Source organism: Falco punctatus (assembly GCF_963210335.1).
Source record: "Falco punctatus genome assembly, contig: scaffold_29, whole genome shotgun sequence".
Taxonomy (NCBI): Eukaryota; Metazoa; Chordata; class Aves; order Falconiformes; family Falconidae; genus Falco; species Falco punctatus.
The window spans coordinates 975461-1001533 of NW_027660164.1; the positions used below are offsets into that span (position 1 = coordinate 975461).

The window sequence follows — 26073 nt, forward strand, 5'->3', positions numbered from 1 at the left end:
GCCGGAGCGGCAGGACCAGCCCGGCGGGGAGGACGCTCCCAGACCAGCCGAGAGGATGGAAGCTCTTGCGAAGGTCGTATTACAGCTGCATAAGCAGTGGGGTATCGACTGTAAGCCCAAAGATTTTACTCTCGCAGTTGCAAGACTTCTGGAGCTGGGGGCCATTGACCAGCCGGTGGATATACTCCACCCAGATGCGTGGGACAAATGTTCCCGCGCTTTATGCGACGAAACGATGGCTACTGGTAGCGGGAAAAATCTGAAAGCGTGGGGGAAAGTCGTCCAGGCTCTCCAGAAAGCGAGACACGAGCAGAAGACCTGGGAAGCTGCCAGGGATTGTCTGTTAACCACCCCGCGGGTGGGAGTCGGGGCGGCCACGCAGACCTCGCGCCCCCCGGCTGAGGAGGGTCCCGCCGACCCTCAAAGCCGACAGGACGGTGACGCGCCCACTCAGCGTCCGAAAGACTCTTCCGTCTCCGACTCGCCCCCAGGACCCTCGGTGGGCCCCTTGTGGGGCAGGCCAGCGGCCGAGGCCAGGGGCGCTGAGGCGGGAGCCGAGGCCGGACCCACACGGACCGAACCACCGCCCTGTGCGCCCCAAGATGGCGCCGAGCAGCGAGGGGAGGGGTGGGGCCAGACCGCCCCCGGCGGGAGCAGGGGGGGAGCGCTAGAGTTAACAGGCGCACACAAAGGGGAGGGGGAGGAGAATGGGAAGGAAAAGAGTGATTGGCACGACCAAAAAAGGGAAAAGATCACGAGCGAGGGACGGAAAGCCAATCAGACCCCGACTGACCCGCCCCAAAACTGCCCTTATAAGGCAGGCGCCGCCCCAAGCGGGAGGCGGGGCGGGCAGAAAGGGAAAGAACCGCCCGATTACGCAAGAAAGGGGAGGGGCCGAAGCCCAACCACATCCCACCAGCACCCGGAAGAGAGCAGTCAGTCGGGCTCTGACTCCGGCTCAGACGCTGCGTGGGAGACTTGGCTGGCAAGTACAGGGACCAAAATATCACCACTCACGGGGAACGACAGACATAAGGGGACAGAAATTCCTCTCACTGATTGGAGAAAAATACAAATTGCGCGTGCCGACTGGGGCCCACCGGACGCACTAGCGACAGACGGGGGACAGAGGGTCCATTCCCCCTTAAACCCTAAGGATATACAAGCGATTGTTAAAGCAATCGCGGACAAAGGACTCAATTCAGCCATGGTCTCCATCCTCATAGATGGAGTTTTTGGGGGGGATGATTTGCTCCCGTTCGATATAAAACAGACCTGTAGGTTGATTTTTGACGGGGCGGGGATGATTGTGTTCAAACAAGAATGGGAGGAGAACTGTGCGAGGCAGTTAGCCCGAGTAACCGGAGCGGATCATCCGCTACACGGCTCCAGCCTACAGCGGTTGATGGGTACAGACCCAACAATGATTACCCCCCAAGCCCAAGCCCAGGGCCTGCGGGCCCATGAAGTTATGGCAACCACCCGTGCAGCTAGAGAGGCTATTCGCACAGCCTCTAGAGTTATTGCCAAGCCATCGCCATGGTCCACAATAAAACAAAAAGAAAGCGAGAGTTTTACACAGTTTGTAGATCGCCTCCAAGCAGCAGTCGATTCCTCGGCCCTGCCCCCGGAGGCAAAAGGCCCGGTTGTCGCAGACTGTTTGCGGCAACAGTGTAATCTAAAAACCAAGGAAATCCTGCGATCGCTGCCACCCGGGTCAAGTCTCGCAGACATGATCAAACATGTAGTGAGCGAGGAACACCTGGCCCCAATCCAAGTGGCCGTTCGTGCACTGGCTAGCGTGATGATATGCCCCAAATGTGGCCAACCAGGCCATGCGATGATTAATTGCCCCCAGTCAGGAGACCCGCCAACGGCACTCCTCCCGCAAAACCGACCTAAAGGACCGTGTTGGGCCTGTGGAAAGAGAGGGCACCTCGCGAAGGAATGCAGGCTTAAAAAGCAGGGAAACGGGAAGGGGAGGGGGCCCCTGGGCCGCACTCAGCCCTCTCCCACTTGGGATGTCAGGCGGCCCCATTACACCAACCCCAGACAGGGGGGGTCACTCCCGAACCCGTTGCCCCCGCAGGAAGCAACCAACTTTATGGCCCAGCCAACGACCCCACAAACCCGGCCTCCATCCCAGGGACAGCAGGGACCGCCCGGTGGGGGCGAGACCCCTGGGTGGCCCTGGCAGTAAGGTGTGACAACCCGCCTGTGGTGTGGGGGATTTGTTCCCTCCATAATTCCCTAAATGGTACCACCATCAGCATCCCCTTTTTGATTGATACCGGAGCAGATGTTACTGTCATTCCTGAAACGAGCTGGCCCCCGCATTGGAAATTGGAAGACGACCCCATGGTGGGTGGAATCGGGGGATTAACCCGAGCTCAGAAGAGTGCTCACTTGGTAGCAATCACGCTCCACACAGAAAAGGGACCAGAAAAGACCATTACCCTCTTCCCATACGTCATGTCAGGAGTCCCACCCCTGTTGGGAAGGGACGCCCTAGCCTTATTAAAAGCCAGAGTGACAAATTTACAGTAAGGGCCACTGCCGCACACCCACTCCCACCGATCAGACTGACATGGAAATCATCCGACCCGGTCGATGGATGGGTCGAGCAGTGGCCCCTGTCAAAGCCTCGAATGGATGCCCTTCTTGAGTTAGTTGACCGCGAACTACAACGAGGTCATATAGAGCCTTCCACTAGTCCATGGAACACCCCAGTCTTTGCAATACCCAAACGAGCAGGTGAGGGGTTTCATCTCCTCCATGACCTGTGTGAAGTAAACAAAAAAATCCAGCCAATGGGTCCTGTTCAAACATTGTTGCCCATGAACTCCATGGTTCCGGAGGGACAACCTTGTGCTGTCCTTGATATTAAAGATTTTTTTTTTCTCAATACCTCTGCATGAGGCGGACAAGGAGCGGTTTGCTTTTTCTGTAGTGTTTCCAAACAGTCAACGCCCCAACTTGCGCTTCCAGTGGAAAGTGCTGCCCCAAGAAACGATCAATTCACCCACTATCTGTCAGATCACAGTGGATCGGGCACTGGCACCAGTTCGGCGCAATGACCCGACTGCGACTATCATTCAATATATGGATGATATCCTGATTGCCGCACCATCAGGCAATCAGGTGGACCACCTGGTGACAATCATTTCAGAAACCCTCAAGACAAACGGGTTTGAAATCGTGAGTGCAAAAATTAAAAGAGGACCCTGTGTCAGTTTCTTGGGAATGGGAATCACAAGTTCTTATATAACACCCCCTCAAATAAAAATCCGTCGAACCGTTAAAACACTCCATGACATGCAACAGTTAGTGGGGTCTTTGCAATGGCTCCGCAATGTTGTCCTGATCCCTCCCGAAATCATGGCCCCCCTGTACGATCTTTTGAAAAGGAAACACCCATGGGAACAAAAAACTCTGACGACAGAAGCAATAAGCTCTCTCGACTTTATCGAACAACAGGTGTCATCAAACATGCTCGCCAGGTGGAACCCAGCTATGCCACTTGATCTGTATGTGCATTTCACGGAAGGGGGGGGAGTAGGAGCGCTGGCCCAAGGCCCTCCTGAAAAAGCTCAGCCAATACAATGGATAGTCCTGGGGAAAACGTCACGTGCTTTCTCTCCAGGAGTCGAGTGCCTCGGTAACCTCATCATGAAAAGCAAAAAACTCGCCCTAAAACATCTGGGCATTGAGCCAGCCAAAATATACCTGCCCTTTCGCAAACAGCTCCCAACGCAATCAGTGGCAATGTCAGAATATCTAGCTATAGCCCTCGCCGGATTTGGGGGGGAAGTCCGGTACGCCACAAAGCCCCCCTGGACTCAAATGCTAGCTATTGTCGACGTTGACCTCCCGCGGAAAATCATGGACTGGCCCCAACAGGGACCAACGGTCTTCACAGACGCATCCTCAGCGACCTCAGCCGTGGCAGCAGTATGGCAGTCGGGAGGAGAATGGCACTGTGTCAAAATGACCGATCGTGCGATCTCCGTCCAACAGCTGGAAGCAGCAGCTGTAGTGCTGGCGTGCGGTCTGTTCCCAACAGAACATCTCGACATAGTAACTGATTCAATGTTTGTGGCCAAGCTTTGCTTAGCCATGTCAGGGCCCGGCGTGTCAACATCCACAATAGCTCTGATGCTAGAAGAAGCACTTTTTTCCCGAAAGGGCACTATATCGGTTATCCATGTCAACAGCCATAACCCAATCAAAGGGTTCTTCCAAATCGGCAATGACAAAGCAGATGCTGCTGCAAAAGGGGTGTGGACACTGAAAGATGCCCGCCAATTACATGAGTCCCTCCACATCGGAGCTAAAGCGCTAGCAAAGAGATGTGGGATCTCGGCCACTGACGCAAAACATATAGTAGCTACATGTCCCCGCTGTCAAAAAGCACCATTGTGGTCTAGTGGAATCAACCCCAGAGGTCTTAAAGCCTCCGAGGTGTGGCAGACAGATTTTACGCTCTGCCAATTGCTAAAACCTCAAGCATGGCTAGCAGTAACTCTAGACACATATAGCAGGGTGATCGCAGCGACACAACACCTTAAGACCGACGCTAAGGCAACCATCCAACATTGGCTAACAGCCATGGCGTGGCTTGGCATCCCTAGTCAGATCAAAACGGACAACGGCCCGAATTTTGTGTCTAAATCAGTCCAGGCATTCGCTCTGAAATGGGGTATTACTCTGATACACGGCATCCCATGTAACAGCACAGGACAAGCCATAGTCGAACGGGCAAATCAAACTCTGAAATCTAAATTAGAGGTATTAGCAAAACCAGAAGGTTTTACCAACGCCATTCCCTCAGGGGACCAGGCACGCTTATTAGCGACAGCCCTGTTAGCTCTAAACCAGTTCTCCAGGGGAGACGAGGTGAATAGCCCTGCCCAGAAGCACTGGGCCACTCGAGCGCTAGAAGAAGGCCCGTCGGTCATGATCAGAAATGAGCTAGGAGGGTGGGAACAAGGGTGGAAATTAGTTCTGACAGGGCAAAGGTATGCTGCGGTCAGAAAAGATAACAGAATCAAATGGTGTCCACTTAAGTCTATCAAGCCAGACCTTCAGAATAAAACTAATGAAAACTGTGAGTTTTTGTCTGCAGGACCGGATCATCGGACACCCCCGTAACCAGTATACCCTGGTGACAAGAGAAGACGACGAGTCGGCAAGCGGCCTGTCCGCATCTGAGGGCTCTGCACCGGCGGAGTCCAGACAATGGCGAAACAGCTCCCGCAAGGCGGGGCTGCGATGTTTTTGTGTGATCTCAATTTTGGGGTTCATAACGCCGTCTAGCGGCTTGTATGAACATCAGCCGTGGGAATGGGTACTGGCGAGATGGGAGGACCAAAAGATACTGCAAAGGATAGTTACCCCGGGACCCCCCAGCTTCCAAGTATATCTCCGTGACCTAATCCTCTCAACCCCCTGTTCGAACACTATAATGTACTATATGTGTCCCAGCTCTAACCCCGGCAGATCTTACTGTAACGTCCCTTACCAGTATTACTGTTCTCGCTGGGGCTGTGAAACCATCGCGTCCGGCTGGAAGGCAGCGAAACCAGACCCGTTTCTTAAGACCAGTTGGGGGCCAACAAGCTGCACCCCTAGGAGACCGAACGGGTTGGGAGGGACAGTGTGCCGCGGGAAATGTGACTGCCAACATATTTTCTTAAACGTAACCAATGAAAACGACCTGGGATGGACCATCGGCAAAACTTGGGGCGTTAGATACTGGCAACCCGGCACAGATAGGGGGGTACTGTTTTTATTAAAAAACAGGAAGTAAAAAGCGGAATAGCAATTGGCCCCAACGTCGTGATCAAAAGCGATAACCAGCAAAGAAAACTTGCAGACTGCCATGCTCACCCCAGCCGATCCCTTACTAACCAAGCAGATAGTTCCCTCAAGCCAACCTAACATGAACTCTCACCATTTACCCGACAAGCCATTTTTTAGCGCGTTAGATGCCACCTTGCGGTCGCTAAATCAGTCAAACCCGGATCTCATGAATTCCTGTTGGTTATGTTATGACGTGTATCCCCCCTTCTACGAGGGCATTGCCCTTGATGCTTCCTTCGACTATTCATCAGACAGCAGTCCAACCCAGTGTAGGTGGGACACACCATGGAAAGGAGTTACCTTGAACCAAGTCAGGGGCCAGGGTGTATGTATTGGTAATGTTGACCTAGCAAGCTGGGATAGTGCTGTCTGCGCAAGAACCGCTGCGGTTGACAAGACCCGTAAATGGGTGATCCCATCCGCACCCGGAATGTGGATCTGCCATCGATCAGGAGTAACCCCCTGTGTGTCCCTCAAAATTTTTGACGATTCTGCTGACTTTTGTGTACAAATTCTGATTGTTCCTAGGATCCTATACCATCCAGAAGAAGAAATGTACCGCTACTGGGGAGAAGCCAATAGCGGGCTTCAAAAAAGAGAAGTACTGACAGCTGTAACAATAGCAACGCTGCTTGGTTTGGGAGCAGCCGGCATGGCCACGGGAGTGACCTCCCTGGTGACCCAGCGACGAGGCCTGTCTCAACTGCAAGCCGCCATCGATGAAGACCTACAAAAAATTGAGAAATCCATCACCTTTCTGGAACGATCCCTCTCCTCGCTATCAGAGGTTGTTTTGCAGAATAGGCGGGGATTAGACCTCCTGTTTATGCAACAAGGAGGCCTCTGTGCCGCCTTGAAAGAGGAATGTTGCTTCTATGCTGACCACACCAGAGTGGTTAGAGACTCGATGGCCAAATTGAGAGAGAGATTGGCTCAAAGAAAAAGAGACAGGGAAGCCCAACAAGGGTGGTTTGAATCATGATTTAAGCAATCTCCGTGGCTAGCCACCCTGATATCCACCTTGGTAGGTCCGATTGCAATAATCCTGCTGACACTGATCTTCGGACACTGTATATTAAACAGGCTTGTGTCCTTTGTCAAGAGCCAGCTAGAAAAGGTCAACATCGTGTTTGTAGAACACCAACAACCGCTTTAAAAATGTACCTGGTCAGTATTTCCCCCGATTCTCCCTGGCTCTCCCCAGGTATCCCAAGCTACACTCCATTACCCCCAGTCGCTTCCCAAGTGCCAATTGCTCAGTGTGCCTTATCTTTGTACTCTTTTTTGGAAATATTTTTACTATTTTAGCCTGTTGAGTTAAACATAGGGAGAGGGGAAACGTTGCTAGGGAGGGCCTGGCGGCCGGAAGATCTCGCGCTGTACGGAAACACAGGGCCCCCCTCCAGGCAGCCAACAGCTTTTAGTTTATGATGTCAGCAGACGGAAGTGACACTGTAAACCCAGGCTATATAGTGTCACGTCGTTCAGCAATAAACGCCATTTGCCATCCACCACGTTGGTGTCTGCGAGCTGATGGACCGCGCGGCCAGGGGTCGGCCGCCGTGCCGTTCCTGAGCCAGGTCACTGCACGCCTGCGAAGGCAACACCAATACACAAAACTACACTATCTCCCAGAACAGATAACAAGGACCTCACGTTTTAGAAAGACAAAGTCTTGCAGTATTACCGTTAGACTGCAACACTACCAGAATTGTTCCCGGTTTGTATTGAAGTAGAACAGTAAGCCGTAACATGTCAAAAAATACAGAGGAGAGGTTTATGTAGCCAAGGACCACTTACTCCAACTTGTAACTGATCAATCAACTGAAATCTATTAATCAGGTATGCATTAACACACACAAAGCAAACACAGTAAGACACAAGTTTAGGCTTAAGGGTCAAGTCAGCGGAGCCTTCCCTGGAGAGAGGCTCTTTCCTCTAACCAGCTCGTCCTGTTTCTCAGCCTCCTAGGATTTAAAGATGCAACCAACGTCAAGTTTTGCCAGAGCAGCTGCTTGATTTCTAGTAGGAAAAGCCTGTTCACTCAGCAGCTTTGCTCCTGAAACGCATTAATGAGTCCTTGTCCCAATTTCAGAGGGACCAGGCAAAGACTTGCCTTGCAAAAGTACCGAGTATAATATATATACACACACACACAGAGGAGCTTGTCTGATCTGTCAGTGTAATAGATTTGTGTCCTGTAAACTCTTCAAGAGTTTGTGGTGTTTAGAACGCTGTGAATTCAGCCGTCCCTTGTTCCCATGAATCTCATAGCAGGCATACGGTGATGGAAAGGCTGTGAGAGCATCCATCCAAGAATGACAGAATAGCATCTTACCGTGTCTCTCTGCTTCTGGAGTCACACGATTGGCAGCTTTATCCAAGTGTTGTTTAAACGGCTTGTGCTCGACGTCCTGCTGAGGCTCTCCTGCTCCGTCCATGGCATCGATGCTCAAATCTGAAAGCAGTGAGCAAGGAAAGCGGTCTATGAACACACATTTGTTACGGCCTGTGACGAGCCGAGGAAGTGAAAAGACAGAATCTTTCAGCCAGCAGGGTAAGAACGTGCCAAACCGGGAGAGCACGTACAGCTAGTGTCAAGTGACCGACAGGGAATAAAACACACGGTGCAGCACCCTAAACGGCCCTCCCAGGTACGGGGTTTGGTTTGGTGTTCAAGAAGGACCGTTTCCAACTTCCAAGAAAGCGTTACCCTGAAAGGTAGACGCGCTTAAGGCAAAAAGCCAAAAGCAAACCCCTCAAAGCCCAGAACCATTCTCAGGAACACAGGAGTTAAGCCTAAACTTGGTTGAAAGCTGCCTCCTACCTCTTCCCCCGCCACCTTTCCCCCTTCAACATCAGCACATTTCCTCGTGATCCCTTTTCACAAAAAAGATTGAGGTCTGTCATATCGGCTTGGTGCCGAAGCACCACGATGCGCTTGCTGGCTACGTGCTCTCTTAGAAGGCTGACAGCTTCTCCGCACACAACAGCCGAGGCTTCCAGCCTCTCCGGCCTTCCCACGCCCTGTGAAACGTGAGGAAGGCAAAGACCGATAACATCTCGTGGGGTCGGGAGGAAGTCAGGATGCACTACATTCAGAGCCCAACGCATTACCCAGAGGAATTCCCACAGCAGAACACGAGGCGGGTAGACAGGCGGATAACATGCACGGCAGTAACACCCAGTCAGACCTGCAGGACTTCCAGTCACTTCATCCCGCAACTTTGTTTTGAATTTAGTTAAAAGGTAATCAGATTCTTAACGCTCATTCTGCTTTTATAACTGCTGGAGAAAGATTGAGACGTGGCATTGGCATTACAGTCAGAATTCAAGTACAAAGTTCACGGCAAAGCTGTGCCTCGCCAAGTGACTTCCCAAGCAGGCTCTGGAGCCTTTCAACGAGACAGTCAAGTCTGGAGTCCCAAGGGAACTCTGTGCCAGCTCCGCCAGTGCGACTGGGCTCTCTGACAAGTACGCCGCCATACAGAAACGTAAGTGGGTTTGTACCTCAGGCTCATGTACAATCTACAAAAATGATACCGCCCGACTGGACGCGCTGGTTTAAGCGCCCGGCAGGCCTGGCTGCGTAACCACGAGGGACCAACAATTCCTCCCCGGCTGTTGCCCAAGCAGCAGCGCAGCACTCGGCAGCAGCGGGCACACGGAGCCTCGCGGGCCCTCGACAAGTGCGAAAGTTATCCCTCCGCAGTCAGCAGTCCAGCTCACGAGCGCAAGGCACATGTTCAAAAGTAACATCTAGGCTGACCCTCAGCTGAGCTCCCCTTGATCTGTCAACGTACGATTCCGGACGAACCTGGGTACAAAGGAAAAACAAGAGACCCCCGTTTCACTGGGAAGCAAATCCAAAGGCCTCTTCCCCTCGGCTGCTCCGGCCCAGGGGCTGAATGTCACGACACAGGATCAGCGAGACCCCTGAGCTGCTGCCGCCCGACCCTCCCCGGTAGCTAATCGCTTGCCGTCTGTAATACTTTTTAGAGAAAACAACAATGGGGAGGGGGGGCCGGAGCCCGCCGCCGGCTTCTCCTCCCCTTGCCCCTCGCAGGGGCTGAAGAGGCTCCTGAGCCGCCCCCCGTGACAGCGTTACCGTGGGCCCCGATGCAGCCCCTGCCCCAGCCCGATGCAGCCCCTGCCCCAGCCCGATGCAGCCCCTGCCCCAGACCGATGCCACAGCCCCGGCCGGCGGCTGGGGGAAAGACAAAGCCCCGCGCAGAGCCGCGGCGGCTGCCCGGGCACCCGGGGGCGGCGGGGGGGCAGCAGGGCGCCGCGGGCCGACCCCCCTCCCGGGCCCCGCCGCCACAAGGGAGCACCGGGGCCGCCCCGCCGCCGCTCCTCGCCGAGGCAGCGGCGCAGCTCCGAGAAAAAAAAAAAAAGTCAGCGCCGTGAGCAGCCCGCTGACCGCCGCCACTGCCGGGGAGCCGAGAACCGCCGGCAGCCCCGCCGGGCCCGGGCCGGGCCGCCCGCCTCAGCCCGCCCGCCGCCGGCACCAAGCGCTCCCTGCGCGGCCGAGCGCCGGCCCGCCACGTCCCCCCCGGCCGGCCGCTGCCCGACGGCCGCGCCCGGGCTTGCCCCCCGGCCCCTGGCCCCCGGCCGCCCGCAGCCCGCCCGCTCACCCGGCGCCGCCGCACGTCCCGGCCCGAAAGGCTCCCGGCTCCCGGCGCCGCGCGGGCCGGCCATGACCCCGCCTCCCGGGGCCGCGTGCGCAGCCGGAAGCCCCGCCCCGAGGCGCCACGCCCGTTCTGCGCATGCGCTGCCCCCGGTCGGCGTGGGGCGCGGGCCCTTCGTTTGGCTGGAGCGCTGCTGCCATCTAGCGGACAAAATGGATACTGCAACCGATCTATCTAACACTGCACAGTTTATTACAGGGATGGCATCAAAAATAACAAATGCTGAGAAAGAAAAACAGCTGAGCAGGTTTTTCTGAGTTATGGTGGCTGAATTGGCTGAAAGGAGGAAGCAAAAAGGCCATTTAGCAGACCCTCGGTATCACCAAGTACTCTTACAGAATGAGGCCTTCCCACTTGGCTAGCACTAGCTGGGATAAATACTGGTAACAACTGGTTGCTGTTTCTGTCCCCTAGTCTGCTCCGAGGACTAAGTGATACGTTCCTCCTCTGTGAATATCATTAACGGTATCTGGCTTCGCTTTCCTTTGGTTGTTCCTGTGTTTTTTAAAAATTGTATTTGCGTAGGTGGAAAGGGAAAGATATGATGCTTACTTTTTAGATTAATTGCCATGGCTGAAGTTGAAGAGTCCAGAAAAATGTAAGCTGGCTGAAGAAATGGGTTGACCTCAAAGCTGCGGCTGTCTCCAAACAAGAGAAATCCTGTTTCTCCCGATGAGCCAGGATCATTGTTAAATAGCCATCACATTACCACATCGCCAACATATAATGCCTAATGTTATGTGTTTGTATATGTAACAAAATCAGACGTGCATTTATTTCTCGTTTGGGAATGCTGCCTATGGAGGGGTTCTCTGCGCTGTAGTTCAGAGACCTGTAACTTGGGCTGAATTTAGACCTGAATACGCCACCTAGAAATGAATCCAGTTTTGATGCAAAAGCAAAGGGGACAGATGTTCTACTTCTTTAAGAAGTTGTTTCGGTGGCTAACTGCCTTCACTTAGATCTCAGTTTCACTGTTTTTTTAAATGTGAACGGTTTTAGTGTTGAGCAATATGTTCTTTACATATGTCTTCTGCATAAATGTCAGTTCCTGTTAAAATCAATTTATAAAATACTACACCAACTAACTTAAGATGATCTCTTACCTTTCAGACAAACTTGAAGGACACCAATTTGAAACTCTTGCATTGTACAACCTGTTTTCCCAAGCTCAACTTTTATGCTCCTTCTCTGTGTTACATACCGTTTTCCAAGAACTTAAGATTCTGAGAACTGAACTAAGCATAATATTCCAGCATCTGTCTCATTAATGACATGAAATAATGTCTCAATTCCTGTTCGTTACTATACCATACATAGATTCAAGGGTGAAGTGACTCCCTTGCGTTATGACATCTCACCAACCTCTCCACCGTTACACCTAAAGCCTCCTCAGCCATCGCTTACCACAGATACAGTTCCCACATACGAGACAATGGGCCCCACTTCATCATCCTGATCGGGTTTTGGAGTACTGCAGTAACGCGCGTTTTGTTTGAATAGGCTTTACCTGACTGCTCGACTCTCACTAACGTTTGTTAATGTCAAACATCTCGCAACTTGCAGGTTTGTATCTGTTGCATTCGCTTCCATATAATCAGGAGAACTGCCAACAGAATTCCTTCCTGGCACCTTCCCTGCTGGAGTTGGGCATGGGGTGTGCAAAAGTCAGCGGTTCCCCATCTCAGCCCAGAAAGCAGGTAGAACGACTTTTGTGGTGTCTTTCAGCAGGCTTCCGGGGCAGTGTAAGAACTACCAACAGAACTCCTTTCTGGCACCTTCCCCGGGGGAGTTGTGCATGGGGTGTGCCTTGGAACAGTTTGTGCACGGCGCATACAAAAGTCAGCGGTTTATCATCTCAGAAGAGAAAGCAGGTAGCCCGAGCTTTGTCGTATATTTCCTCTGGCTACCAGGGCAGTGTGAGAAATACCTACACAATTTCTTCCTGGCACCTTCCCCGGTAGAGTTGTGTATGAGGTGTGCCTTGGAACAGTTTGACTGCAGCAGAGTCCAAAAGTCAGAGATTCCCATCTCGGTCCAGAAAGCAGCTAGCCCCACCTTTGTGGCGTCTTTCATCTGGCTACCGGGGCAGTGTAAGAACTACCAAGAGAACTCCTTTCTGGCACCTTCCCCGGTGGAGTTGTTATCGATTTGTTAATAAGTTAAGATTGATTGACTTTATTTGATTGATTAATTGATTTATGAAATCATTTTATAAAATTGAAAAATAGAAGGATAAGAAATATTTTTAATGAAACTTATAGCTGCACGGTAAAAGTTGTTATGAGATCTTCTGTACGTCCTGTACCAAGGCTAGAAGAAGGGGCTGGAACCATTGTTAAAACTTAGGTAATAACTCTAGGGTTGAAAGGTTCCTTTGTATTTGACCAGTCTTCTGTACGCAGAGGTGTATTGAAATGTCAGAATATGAGATGAATGGGAACTGGGGAGAGTCGACTGGAACAGCTTGTAGGTGCCTGCCAAGAAACCGTGAACTTTAGTAAAAGGTAATTCCGGCAGGGGGAGATCGCGACCACCGACTCACATACCACCTACCCAAATCGTACCCTAGACCCATTTCTAGACCTTTCTAAGCTTTACTGCGCAGAATCGGATATAGGAGGAGAGTATGTAAATGATTTACGGGAAATGTTATGATTATGCATGAATAATTAATGAATATGCATGAATAAGTTCTCTGTATGGAATCTGATTTTGGGACCTAGTGTGCGTTGATCGTGAGAGGACTCGCTCACGCACCCGGCCGTTAACAAAAAAGTGTCTGCTTATCTACATCACATTGGTGTCGATAAGTTCTTCATTCCGAGATTTCGGTAACAGTTTTGGCGACCCAGATGGGACCTCACTGAAGGAGACTGGAGGAGTCGGGGACCTGATCGGTTCCAGCCAGCACCGAGGATTTCTCGGGGATACCCATCGATCCCCGATCCGTAAGGCTCTTCGCGATGTTCCCTGGATATTTGGTAAGACAATTCTTTTTTTTAATTGTAGTAAGTGGGTTGGAGACACACTAAAGTAAGTGGGTAAGTGCACTAGAGGAAGTGGGTAGGAGTCCCACTATAATAAGTGTATGGTAAGGAGTGGGATGGAGTCCCACCAGTGGGTTGGAGTCCCACTGAGTAAGTCTACCTGTCAGACGCGGTGAAAGAGCTGCGCAGGGTAGGCCTAGGCGTCTGCCCATAAGACATAATGAAAGCTATTGCAGGGTTGGACAAAAGTGGAGACAAGAGAAACTATATGCTGTAGTGTTCTCTAAGGCTGTGCCTCTAACAAGAAGTTAGAAGAAGTTTTGGGGGTTTTTTGTTGTTTTGTGAGTTTGTGTATTAAGAAGAAAATTAAGAGGTATAATATTGTGTTGTATGTTTGTTTAAAGTAACTGTGGGAAAGTGTGAGCGTGGCTGTAAGTGTGAGACGTATAATTGAGAACGAAAGCGAGTGTGGAGTGTGGATCCGCGGAACGGAGTGACAGAGTTGAATAATTGTGTATTGTACTGTGAGTAATTACACCATGGCAACTAAGTTAACTCGGTTGTTTAAAAGTAAAAGCATGAGTAATCTTGCTGTAAATGACAAAATCCCAAAAAATTCTTTGTTGGGATGTTTATTGGCACATTGGGGAAATTTACAGGATGACTTGCAAAAGAGCCAGATGATTGAGTATTGTAATAATTTGAGTATTGTAATAATTGGTGGCCTTTGTATATATTGGATGATCAGGAAAAGTGGCCCACGAATGGCACACTGAATTATAACACTATTTTGCAGTTAATGCTGTATTGTAAAAGAGAAGGGAAATGGAATAAAATGTCAGATGTGGATTTGTTTTTTTTTATTTAAGACAAAGAAAGGATTGGCAGGATGAATGTAAGCTAACTATTAGAGATAATTTGGTAATGGCTGTAACTTTTGATAATAAGAAAGTGGGAAAAAAAATGTTGTTTAAATTGTGAGGTTGGGAGTGGATATAGGAGTGACATTTTTTATTAAATACCTGTAAAGGAAAAACTGGAAAAAAACAGGTCACTCCTGCAACCCCTGGATTTGAAATTTGGAAATAAGATAATTACACATGAATTTTTGTATGTATCAGAATGTCTGATACCCTTCTTAGAAGAGATTTGTTATCCAAATTAAATGCACAGATTGTTTTTGACGAAGGAGAACTTTTCTTGAAAATACCTGAGTCAAAAACGGGAGAAATCCTGATGATACAAGAAAAGCTAAAGGAACAAGAAATTCCACCGGAGGTGGATTTGGCAGTGATCCCTACTGTATGGGAGACAGATATTCCTGGCAAATCGAAACCAGCAGAACCTGTTAAAATAGATTTGAAGGAAGGGGCAGGAACAGTGAGAATTAAACAATATCTAATCAAACCGGAAGTGAGACAGGAATTGAAGAAATTGATTGATAAATTTTTGGAGTATAAAATTTTAGAGGAATGTGAATCTGAGTATAATACTCCTATTTTACCAGCCAGAAAACCCTCGGGTGAATATCGGCTGGTGCAAGACTTGAGAGCAGTAAATCAAATAGTTAAGGATATTTATCCTGTGGTAGCAAACCCTTATACACTGTTAACAGCATTGAGGGAGAATTATCAGTGGTTTACAGTGCTTGATTTAAAAGATGCTTTCTTTTGTATACCTTTGGAAAAGGAAACCAGAAAACTGTTTGCTTTTGAATGGGAAAATCCTCAAACCAAAAGATGCAGCTGACATGGACTAGATTACCCCAAGGATTTAAAAACAGTCCAACTATTTTTGGAAATCAGTTAGCAAAGGAATTTGAAATCTGGAAACAGGACAAACCAAGACCTGGACATTTATTTTTACAATATGTGGATGATATATTGATTGCTGCAGAAGAAAGATTTATTTGTATACAGGTGACTATTGACCTTTTGAATTTCCTGGGTCTAAATGGGTATAAGGTATCCAGGAAGAAAGCCCAAATAGCCTGCCAGACTGTGATATATCTCGGCTTTGAGATTTCAAAAGGACAACGACAATTGAGGAAAAAATCACAAAGCAGCTATTTGTGGTATACCTGAGCCGAGAAATATTCATGAACTCAGAGCATTTTTGGGAATGACTGGGTGGTGTCGCCTTTGGATCATGAACTATGGGCTAATAGCTAAACCGCTGTATGAGGCCCAGAAGAACTTTCCCTTTGTGTGGGGCCCACAACAGCAAAAGGCTTTTGTAGAGTTGAAATGTGCCTTAATGTCTGCACCTGCCTTGGGACTGCCGGATCTAACCAAAGATTTCCAGCTGTTTGTTCATGAAAGACAACACCTTGCACTGGGAGTGTTAACCCAGAGGATAGGAAGCTGGAAACGACCAGTCAGATATTTCTCTAAACAACTGGACACAGTGAGTAAAGGGTGGCCAAACTGCCTTCGAGCAGTGGCCGCAACAGTGATGCTCATACAAGAAGCTCGGAAATTGACTTTGGGAAGAACAATAACAGTCTATGTTCCACACATGGTGATAACTGTCCTAGAACAGAAGGGGGGACGTTGGCTGTCCCCCAGCCGAATGATGAAATACCAGGTGGTATTGACTGAACAGGATGATGTGATTCTAAAGACAACTAACCTGGTAAATCCTGCAGTGTTTTTAAGTTCCATACAGGAAGAAGGATGACTGGAACATGATTGCTTGGCTACCATCGAGTATGTTTATTCCAGTCGTGAAGATCTGAAGGATGTGCCATTGGAGCGACCAGACTGGGAACTGTATACTGATGGAAGCAGCTTTATGGAAGAAGGAGTCCGATACGCCGGATATGCGGTAACAACAGAGACTACAGTTATAGAAGCAGGAGCATTGGCGAGTACCACATCAGCCCAAAAGGCGGAACTCATCGCTTTAATTCGAGCCTTAGAGATAAGCAAAGACAAGAGAGTAAATATCTGGACTGATTCAAAATATGCCTTTGGGGTAGTGCATGTCCATGGAGCTTTGTGGAAAGAGAGGGGGCTATTGTCCTCTCAAGGATCAAAGATTAAGCATCAAACAGAAATTTTACCGTTATTGCAAGCAGTTCAAAAGCCAGATCAAGTAGCAATCATGGACTGTAAGGCACATCAGATTGGAATACAAAAATAATAGCTGGGAATAATTTAGCTGATAGAACAGCAAAAAAGGTAGCAAAGAAACAAGCATTGCAAATGGCAATAATTCCTTCTAAAACAGTAACCCTTCCTAGGGAAAAAAACGAGATATTCAGAGGAAGATGACAAATTGGGTCAGTTATTAAGTGCTAAGAAAAACTTAGCGGGATGGTGGGTAACTCCTAACGGACAAGTAGTAATTCCACCTCTTGTGATGAGAGAGATAATTCAAACGAGACACCAAGAATGTCACTGGGGGGCAGAAGCCTTAGTAACATCTTTACGAAAGCAAGTAATATCAGTTAAAATGTTGGGAATAGCTAAATAGTAACTGCAAAATGTGAGGTATGTTTGAAAAATAATCCAACGCTTAAGAAAAAGGTTCAAATGGGTAGGCTGAAGTCTGGTACAGAACCTGGAGATTATTGGCAAGTAGATTTTTCAGAGTTACCTAGACAAAATGGGTACCGGTACATCCTGGTAAGGGTTGATACTTGTACAGGATGGCCAGAAGCCCTTCCCTGTCGCACCACACAAGCAAAAAGAGGTTGTGAAGTGGTTATTACAAGAAATAATTCCGAGAATGGAGTTCCTGTTGGAATTTCCTCTGACAGAGGTCCACACTTTGTGGCTGAAGTAGTCCAAAGTGTTAGCAAAGTATTGGGTATTAATTGGGATTTACATGCATCTTGGAGACCACAATCTAGTGGGAAAGTGGAAAGGATGAATCAAACTTTGAAATGACAAATAAGTAAAATTTGTCAAGAAACCAGTCTAAAGTGGCCTCAGGCGCTTCCATTGGCATTATTATGAATCAGGGTACAGCCAAAGAGTGGAACCTCAGTCAGTCCTTATGAATTATTATATGGAAAAACATATGAGTCTCCAGAACCAAATCTAAACATACATGTAAAAGGAAAACAAGATGTGTATAGCTATTTGCTTTTTCTAAGGAAAACTTTGGCTGTGATTTGGAGTGTAGTAATTTGGCATAGACCTTTACCCGTGGAAAATTCCGTGCATGATTTCCAACCAGGAGACTATGTCTATGTGAAGACCTGGACCTCTGAACCTTTGCAGGAGCACTGGAGAGGACCTTTCCAGATACTGTTAACCACTTTTACAGCTATCAAAATTGCAGAATCAGATGCTTGGATACATTATACTCAAATGAAGAAAGCACCTACTCCATGGAAGATTGTGAATCATGACCCAGAGACTTTAAAATTGACTTTGAAACATGTCTATTATTTCATATCAGGTTATGATTGTTCTTTGGATTTTATTTTGGTCGGTAGTGTTGGTGGGATCATGGGCTGACTTGGTGGACAGGAACAAAAGACAAATAGAAACAGAACAAGTAATTGACATTCCCAAACAAATGGCTGAGGAAAATTTGATGGTAGGATTGATTAAAGAATTTGCCAATTTATAAAATGTCACACAGATCACTGCTTGTTTGCCAATACCAAGGGCAGTAGGTGAATCTATTCCATGAGGAATTTTAACCATGAATCTGACCAATCTGGAATATAAAAATGAGACCACCTATTGTGAACAAAGGCCAGTAACTCAATGGTATGAACAAGTAAAGGTTATTAGAAAACAGTGGAAGTCACCAGGTAAAGAAACAGATTGTAAAAAAAAACCTATTGAATTATGATTTTATAACAGGATCCCGACCTAGTGCCATAGCTCGAGTTCTTCTTCCTGGGGGTCCAAATCCCCAGTTAGGATAGTGTTCTTATGATGAACAACTTAAAACCAATGTGAGCAGAAGTATCATGAAATGGAAGTGTAACAAAACTGGCCAAGGTACCCAATTAGTAGAACAATGGGACTCTATATGGTCTATGTCCATATTTTCCCATTTTCAGTATATGGTAAGAACTTCTTGGTGTTTTACCTGGGATGGAAAGGTTTGTTTCAGTATTACCCTGGGTCAATGATAGGTCAACTTTATTGGGAGAGAAGGAAAATAAAATAGTGCCGTGGTGGAAATGTGAAAAAGTGTATGATTGCAGTAATGCAGACTTAGTAATCCAAAGAAATCCTCCGTTGGCCGCTGCTTTGAAATATGGTTGTTTTTGTCGAGGTCTTAAGAACACTCTCAATTTAACGAGCACTTTTACAGTTAGAAAAGGAACTTTGTTTAGTTGTAGAAAATCTACTATTCGAAGTCCAGGACATTTAGTTTGGGCATTAAGTGATGGAACCTGGACAACACACTTTCCATTAGATGGTAAGGTGAAACAAATCACTTTAGGCATGCCAACATTGTGTCCAATTTGGAAGAAATCACCATTTAAAGGATCTTTAGAGAATTTAGAATTGAAACGAATAAAGAGATCTGGGATAAATGATGATATTTGGAATGAACCATCTACAGGAGTGAAAATTGGCTGGGCACTTGAACCACTTTTAAATCCTATAGCTTCATATAGAAACAGAGCATGGCTCTATCATTTAACTGGTCAAGTGGAAAAATTAGCAAACGTTACCAAAAAGGGGTTTAAGGAATTGAATATACAATTACAGGCAACTTCCAGAATGACTTTGCAAAATAGAATGGCACTAGATATGCTCCTACTTAAAGAACATGGAGTGCGTGGGTATCTCAAGGATAAATTGGACCACTGTTGTATCCACATTCCAAATGTCACTCAGGATGTGGAACATGATCTAGACCTATTGGGAAAAATTGAAAAAGAAACTGAAACAATTCAAAAGGATATGTCAGAAGATTGGCTTGGGAAAATTTTTAACAAACTGGGATGGAATTTGAGCTCTTGGATACAATCTATAATTAAGACTTTGTTTCTGTTACTAGTTGTCTTTTTGATGAGCATGCTAGTATATGCATGTTTAAAGAAACAGTTTACCAATAGAATTGCAGTCAATCATAAGATTATGAGAGAAGTGACAACTATTTTACCAAGACATGATCCATCACCAAAATATGTTGAAACAAGAGATATATGAATAATGTGAAAGTATTGAAATAATGATTTTCAACACATTCAAAGGGGGGAAATGTTATCGATTTGTTAATAAGTTAAGATTGATTGACTTTATTTGATTGATTAATTGATTTTATAAAATAATTTTATAAAATTAAAATATAGAAGGATAAGAAATATTTTAAATGAAACTTATAGCTGCACGGTAAAAGCTGCTATGAGATCTTCTGTACATCCTGTACCAAGGCTAGAAGAAGGGGCTAGAACCATAGTTAAAACTTAGGTAATAACTTTAGGGTTTGAAAGGTTTCTTTGTATTTGACCAGTCTTCTGTATGTAGAAGTGTATTGAAATGTCAGAATATGAGATGAATGGAAACCGGGGAGAGTCGACTGGAACAGCTTGTGGTTACCTGCCAAGAAACCGTGGACTTTAGTAAAAGGTAATTCTGGCAGGGGCAGATCGCGACCACCGACTCACATACCACCTACCCAAATCGTACCCCAGACCAATTTCTAGACCTTTCTAAGCTCTACTGCGCAGAATTGGATATAGGAGGAGAATATGTTAATGATTTATGGGAAATATCATGGTTATGCATGAATACTTAATGAATATGTATGAATAAGTTCTATATATGGAGTCTGATTTTGAGACCTGGTGTGCGTTGATCGTGAGAGGACTTGCTCAGGCACCCGGCCGTTAATAAAGAAGTGTCTGCTTATCTACATCACATTGGTGTCGATAAGTTCTTCATTCCGAGATTTCGGTAACAATCTCCCTCAGCTCCCCTACAGGCAGTACTTCAAAACAGGCACTTCCAGGACACCAGTAATCTCACCCCAAGACAAACTCTAAACCAAGCAACGTGAATTGCACCCGAGACGCCCCTTTCCTTCCCTTGACTACGGAAGAGGGCTGGGGCCTTAGCTGAGATAGAGACAACTACAATTCATCATGATGAGTTTCAGCCTATGCTCTGTAACAACAGAAACACAAAGCGGGGACCACCTCTCACCTTAATTAAGCAAGTATTCTGGATGAGGCTTGGAGCAACCTGGCCTAATAGAAGGTGTCCCTGCCCACGGCAGGGGGGTGGGAACTTGCTGATCTTTAAGGTCCCTTCCAACACAAACCATTCTGTGATTCTCAGGACACCTGCTCCTGGCAGAAGACTTAATAGTTAGCAGCTGGCAAGGCAGGCTCCACACTTTGGCCACCACAGTAATCTTTGCATAAGGGGCACAAGGCAAGGAGCACGTGGCAGAAACTGCCTGTCTCTTAAACATTTAAGTGTGTCTACAAGAAATACCCAGCTTCTCAGAACCCTTCCTTGACAAAAATGACGTTATGGAAACTAGTGATTATTGTCCGAAATGTTCTCAGCAGAGGTCTCAGAAGAGATGCACAAAAGATGTAATGATTTCACTGTGTAGGATTTCTAAACAGGGATAGACAGCTGTCTTTGTGAAGGTGCGGCTGCCAAAGGAGGAGCAGGCAGAAGGAAAGAATAATAACTGAGCTTTAGTTTGTTCAAGGAAAGAGTCACTGTTCTGAATTTCAGAAGTTTTAGGGAAATCACTTGGAGAATTGCGGCGAATGAAGAGACGGGACACAGCTTGATGCAAGCAAATGTCAATTTATTGCACAGAAGCACGAGTTTCTATACACTTTCAGAAGCTGCGCGTTTTAAACAGATTGGTTCTTGAAGCTAAGCCTTACATACTAGGCAATCCCCGATTGGTGGTTAACTACCAGCCATTAACAGCAAGGTGTTACCTCTCCTTGGCGCCATCCTTGGCGCCATCCGTCCCCCACTCCCCTGTGCTCTGCAAACATGCCTCATCATGTTAATTGTTGTCTAGACAAGCTCGAGCACATTCCCCTCAGCTAACTGACTGCCACGCATGGTCCTAGTTTCCAGCCCGCTCCTGCACCACCCGCTGGTCCCCTCACCCCGCCAACCCCTCAGCTCCGTGGCCACCAGCATCTCCCGTAGCTTCCGTGAGCGACCAGGCAGCTGAGGCCCGGGGCCGAAAGTTGCCGCTCGGGGCGGCCCCGCCGCCAGCCCGGAGCCGTCCCGGGGGCAGCCTGGAGGTCCTTGAACCACGGCGCGGGTGGGCACTGGGCCGTGGAAAGCGGCTGCAGGCGGGGCAGAGCGTGGAGCACGTGTTCCGTGGCCCCGCGCCCCGCCATGGCTGCCCGGCACCCCGGGACCGCGTGCGGGAAAAGGGGCGGGGCCGCATGGCCACGTGACACAACATCGAATCCCAGGGAGGGGCGATCTCGGGAAGGGCGGGGCAGGGGCGGGTTCTGCTGAGCAGCCGCTGCTGCCGCGGGGTGAGGGCGGTGGGGATGGAGGGGACGGAGAGGAGAGAGGGGAAAGAGAGGGGTGCAGGCAGCAGGGACAGAGGGGGGTGTGAGTGGCGGGGACAGAGGGGACAGAGCGGGGTGCGGGTAACAGGGACGGAGGGGACAGAGTGGACAGAGGGGGCGCGGGCGGCGGGGACAGAGGGGGGCAGGGGTGGCGGGGACGGAGGGGACGGAGGGGGGCGTGGGCGGCGTGGGCAGAGGGGACGGAGGAGACAGAGGGGGGTTCAGGTGGCTGGGATGGAGGAGACAGAGGGGGGCGCAGTCAGCGGGGGGCTGGGGAGCTGCTCCATGTGCCGGGGGTGCACCGGGCTAGTGCGTACCCCGCCGGGAGGAATGCTGCCGGCAGAGCAGGTGTTGCAAAGTGTTGGCTTAAAAACCACTGGCAGTTCACAAAAGGAAAAGCAAATTTATAAGGAGTGCAGAGGAACGCGGAACAAATTGTGTCGCATTTGCCCTAAAACCCCCCAGACCTGTGCAGTTCTGATCCCCACACCAGAACAGATCAGGTAGAGTTAAAATGGGGCAGAGAAAATCAGCAGCGAGCATAAGAACTAGCTTCAGCGGAAGGAAATGCTGAAGAAGGAATCTTCAGAGGGGCGGTTATTGTATAAAAAGATAGGTAGTAAAGTTGTAGTTAGTGTAAAGGAGGCAAGCACGGCTAATGGAGGATTTCAAATAGGAGAAATCAAATCAGGTACTTAATCACAGGGAAACCGGGGAACTAATTGCCACAGGATGTTTTGGGTACCACAATGTTACTTGGCTAAGGGAGGGTGTGGGGGGGTGCGTGTGTGTGAAGGAAAAAGAGAGGAAAAAAGAAAAAGAACAAGATTAGCTATATTCACAAACACTAGAACTCTTAAGAGGCACCTTTGTCACTGCGAGTGCTTGCACTGTGCGCTGGCACAGCTCTGAGGCGGTGCCTGAGCTGCACTGGTGCAGATCTGCCCTCTCCTCAGCCTTGTGCTGTCAGCTGTGACTGCAGGCAGACTGCAGGAACCAGCAGAACCATCCTTACCGCTGCAGAACAGGAATCTGCTGTGAACCAACAGGCAAAGAAGAGCAGGGAGCCGGGGAAGGGAGAGTGCGGTGATCTCTCTCTGCTTGCATCTTGCCCACAGGTCACCAGCAGTGGCGGAAGAAAATGACATTCCTCTGTCTTGGCTGCCCTCAAAGCAAGACCGTCGTGAGAAGACTGAGCACTGTGTGTTTCGTGACCTCAAATACATTATCTTGGAGTTGTCGTAAGATTTCTTAGCAAGAAGGTACAAACCCAAACCTCTTCTTTAACTAAAGTTGTCCTTACTGCTTTGGTATACAGCACAGCCCCTAACCACCAAGGCAAGCAGAAGCGCAGTAAGTTCCAGAAAGGGGGCAAAATTGAATAAACTGATGGGAAACTGTTCCTATTTTTAAACTGAAAGTAATATCCCTCTGCTCTTCTGCATAGCTGAAGTGAGGAAAATGATGTTTGGGTGGGGTTGCTAACAGAGTTTCACACTTCAAATTAAACCAGAAGCAGAAATTTTGTCAATGTTGTCATCAAAGCTAAAATCCAGCACCACAGAAGGATGTTGCTTTACCCGAGGAATTAATGGCCTACGATTCTAGTAAGCTCATGCTGTCGTCTTCCCAAGAGGCTTTGCATCTTTTTTCCCTTTTGGTAATAATTTATTAAGAATTATGTTGCTTAGTGTAAACAGCCAAAACTTAAGTAAAGCAAATCTGAAAAATCCAGAAAAATGTCACAAAAAATTTCTTCTCAGCATTCCTGACGTTGTCTTTTGCATTACTTCAGTGAAATGAATTTGGGTTTCTCTCTCCCTGTGCAGCAAGAGTGCCAGAAGACCATGACTACCTGATGGTGGGACAGGTAAGGTTTTTAGTGTATCATCCGTAAATCAGGGCAGAGCCGGCAATACAGAGTCCATAACTGAAATGCAGGGCATGATTCCCTAGAACTAACACACAGAAACATCGGTCCCTTTCGTACCACTGACCATTCTTGACTTCAGGCACAAGAGTGGATTCATTTGCCACTTCTTGGTCAGTGGGTTAAATTTGGTCCTGAGGGCTTTAATCGTTACTTTACTGTCAAAGATTGTTATTAGCCAAAGGTGATGGGAGCTGCAAGAATAAATAGCTTATTACTAATTTGTGTCATTGACATATGAACTCAGTGCTTTCCTTCTTTTTCACCCATGTGAACTCAAATTGCTGTTAGCCCGCGCGCCCCTATTTGCCATGTACCATGGCAGTTACTCCCTGGTGTCTGCCTCTCTCACAGCTGTGCCTTTCTCTGCAGCTAGCTTTCTTCCTCCTTCCCTGCTGCGGGACACCAGAGATGTGCCTATTTTACACACGAGAAGGTGGGCCTTTGCCAGAGATTCATAATCCTCTACTCCTGCCAGTGCTTAATCTCCATTCCAACCTTTTGTGATAACCTCCTAGTTTTCTATGTTTCCCTTTCTTACACATATATATAGTAAAACCCCCTACCAACTGAACTGAATGTAAATTACACATTTTGCAAACTGATTCTGCAGAGCTGAACAAAAATGTTATTGTTAGCTTGCCTACTGTATGTCAGGGCAAGGACAGCTGCATTTCCATGCAGTGTGCTGACCCTGACTACCATCCAATGACATACCACTGTTAGTAAAGGCAGCACTTAATCCCTGGAAGGTCTTACCAGGTTAAGTGGAGGATTTTTCATCACCTGGAAAATATAAATCGATATGTGCCTTTGTTCAGCTACCAGTTAGTTGAGGTAGTGACCAGTTTACATTATCAAGCCTGTAATTTGCAGAAGGCCAGATACGCTACGTACAGTCACCCTTCCTGGGCTGAAAATGTCTACCTCTAAATGCCTAAGAGGAATGTACATATATACTATAAAGCTGGAAAATAACTGTTCTTACCGTGATTATATGCATGTTAGAATTGTGAGTCGTAAGAAGTGTTGCTGTAATTATTTTCAGTTTTGTTAGGAAGATAACAAAGAACAGTTGAAAACATTCCCTAGAGAATTAACATTTTGGAAGAAATGTGATTTTTCTTACATTTTTTATCTAGCTAAAGAAATAATCATCTAGTACAGAAGGATGGATATTGTTTTCTTATTGAATGTATAGCAGTACAAATCTTTGAGCTCCAGACGTCTTGTAACACAGCTAAGACAGTCTCATACTACTACATTTTAATTTGTTCTGAATCAACATAAGTAAACACTGAATATTTCTATCCATGTCATCTTAATTAGGAAGGAAAGAAGGACCTAGATGCTTTGCTAATAAGTCAGATAAGACTAAACTCAAAACTGTTTTCAGATTTGACAAATTTTGGCAAATAATCTCTATTTTTAATTATGGATGGGATGAGGTCTGGAAGCACAAGCATAGTACAAGACAACCAACTTTCCTACTCAGCTGACTCATCTGAAACTATGGAACATGACAATTTTAGAACGGAAGCCTAAGAACATATCATCAGCCCATTGTTCTCAGTTCTAAGTGATCTTTGAAAAGCATAGTTAACTTCTGTTTCATGTGTTAATACCATATTAAATTGCCTTATTGCTTTGTGATGTAGAGAAACTTTGGTGTTGACTTGTCTGATTCATTTCAAGAATTTTTTTTTCTTGTAAGTTTGAAAAAAGGTTATTCCACTGAAGCAAGTTGATTGCAAGAAGTTTCAGTAATTGAATCCCTAGATAGTTGTCTTTATTCTGGGAGGTTTTGTCCCACTTCTAATGGATTTTTAATGCTGGAACAGTTTAATTTAAAACTGTTGCCATAAAACATGTTAGAATTTTCTATTTTTGTTGCAGGATTTTTTTTCCCCAAAAACGTTTTTAAAAGCTGAGGTTGAACAGGTGGGAACAAATAAACATGGAAGATCACGTGAGCCACCAGGGACAGCATGGGGACTAATTTAAGGAAGATACCATTGTGCTGTCAGTGTGGAAGTTAGTGTTACAGCAGCGTGGAACTACTTTAGATGGGCTGTGGTTAAGATGTATGTTATTGTGAGCCAGGAGACAAGGAGTAGA

At 47.5% G+C, this 26073-nt stretch overlaps 1 protein-coding gene and 1 long non-coding RNA gene across 16 annotated transcripts in view; one reads left to right on the forward strand and one right to left on the reverse strand.

Moving 5' to 3' along the window:
• LOC308057735 (endoplasmic reticulum-Golgi intermediate compartment protein 3-like) overlaps positions 1-11117 on the reverse strand; it is a 255789-nt gene extending 244672 nt beyond the window's left edge. For 4 of the 15 annotated variants that reach the window (XR_013925418.1, XR_013925422.1, XR_013925423.1 and 1 more), the window contains exons 1-2: positions 8690-9601; positions 8201-8320 (exon numbers count right to left, since the gene is read on the reverse strand). Coding sequence is in view for 1 of the 15 variants with exons in the window: in XM_080411794.1 (XP_080267920.1) it covers positions 8201-8303 (103 nt within the window). In the remaining 14 variants the exon portion in view is untranslated. Of the gene's footprint in view, positions 1-5174; positions 7830-8200; positions 8321-8451; positions 9602-9631; positions 10472-11102 lie in introns of those variants that run through there. The other 11 variants (XR_013925415.1, XR_013925416.1, XR_013925419.1 and 8 more) reach the window with 8 other exon arrangements.
• Positions 11118-14568: 3451 nt separating this feature from the next.
• Positions 14569-18339, forward strand: LOC308057742. Its single transcript, XR_013925436.1, has 2 exons — positions 14569-16366; positions 17726-18339. It is a non-coding gene; the product is annotated as an uncharacterized lncRNA (long non-coding RNA).
• Positions 18340-26073: the final 7734 nt, after the last annotated feature.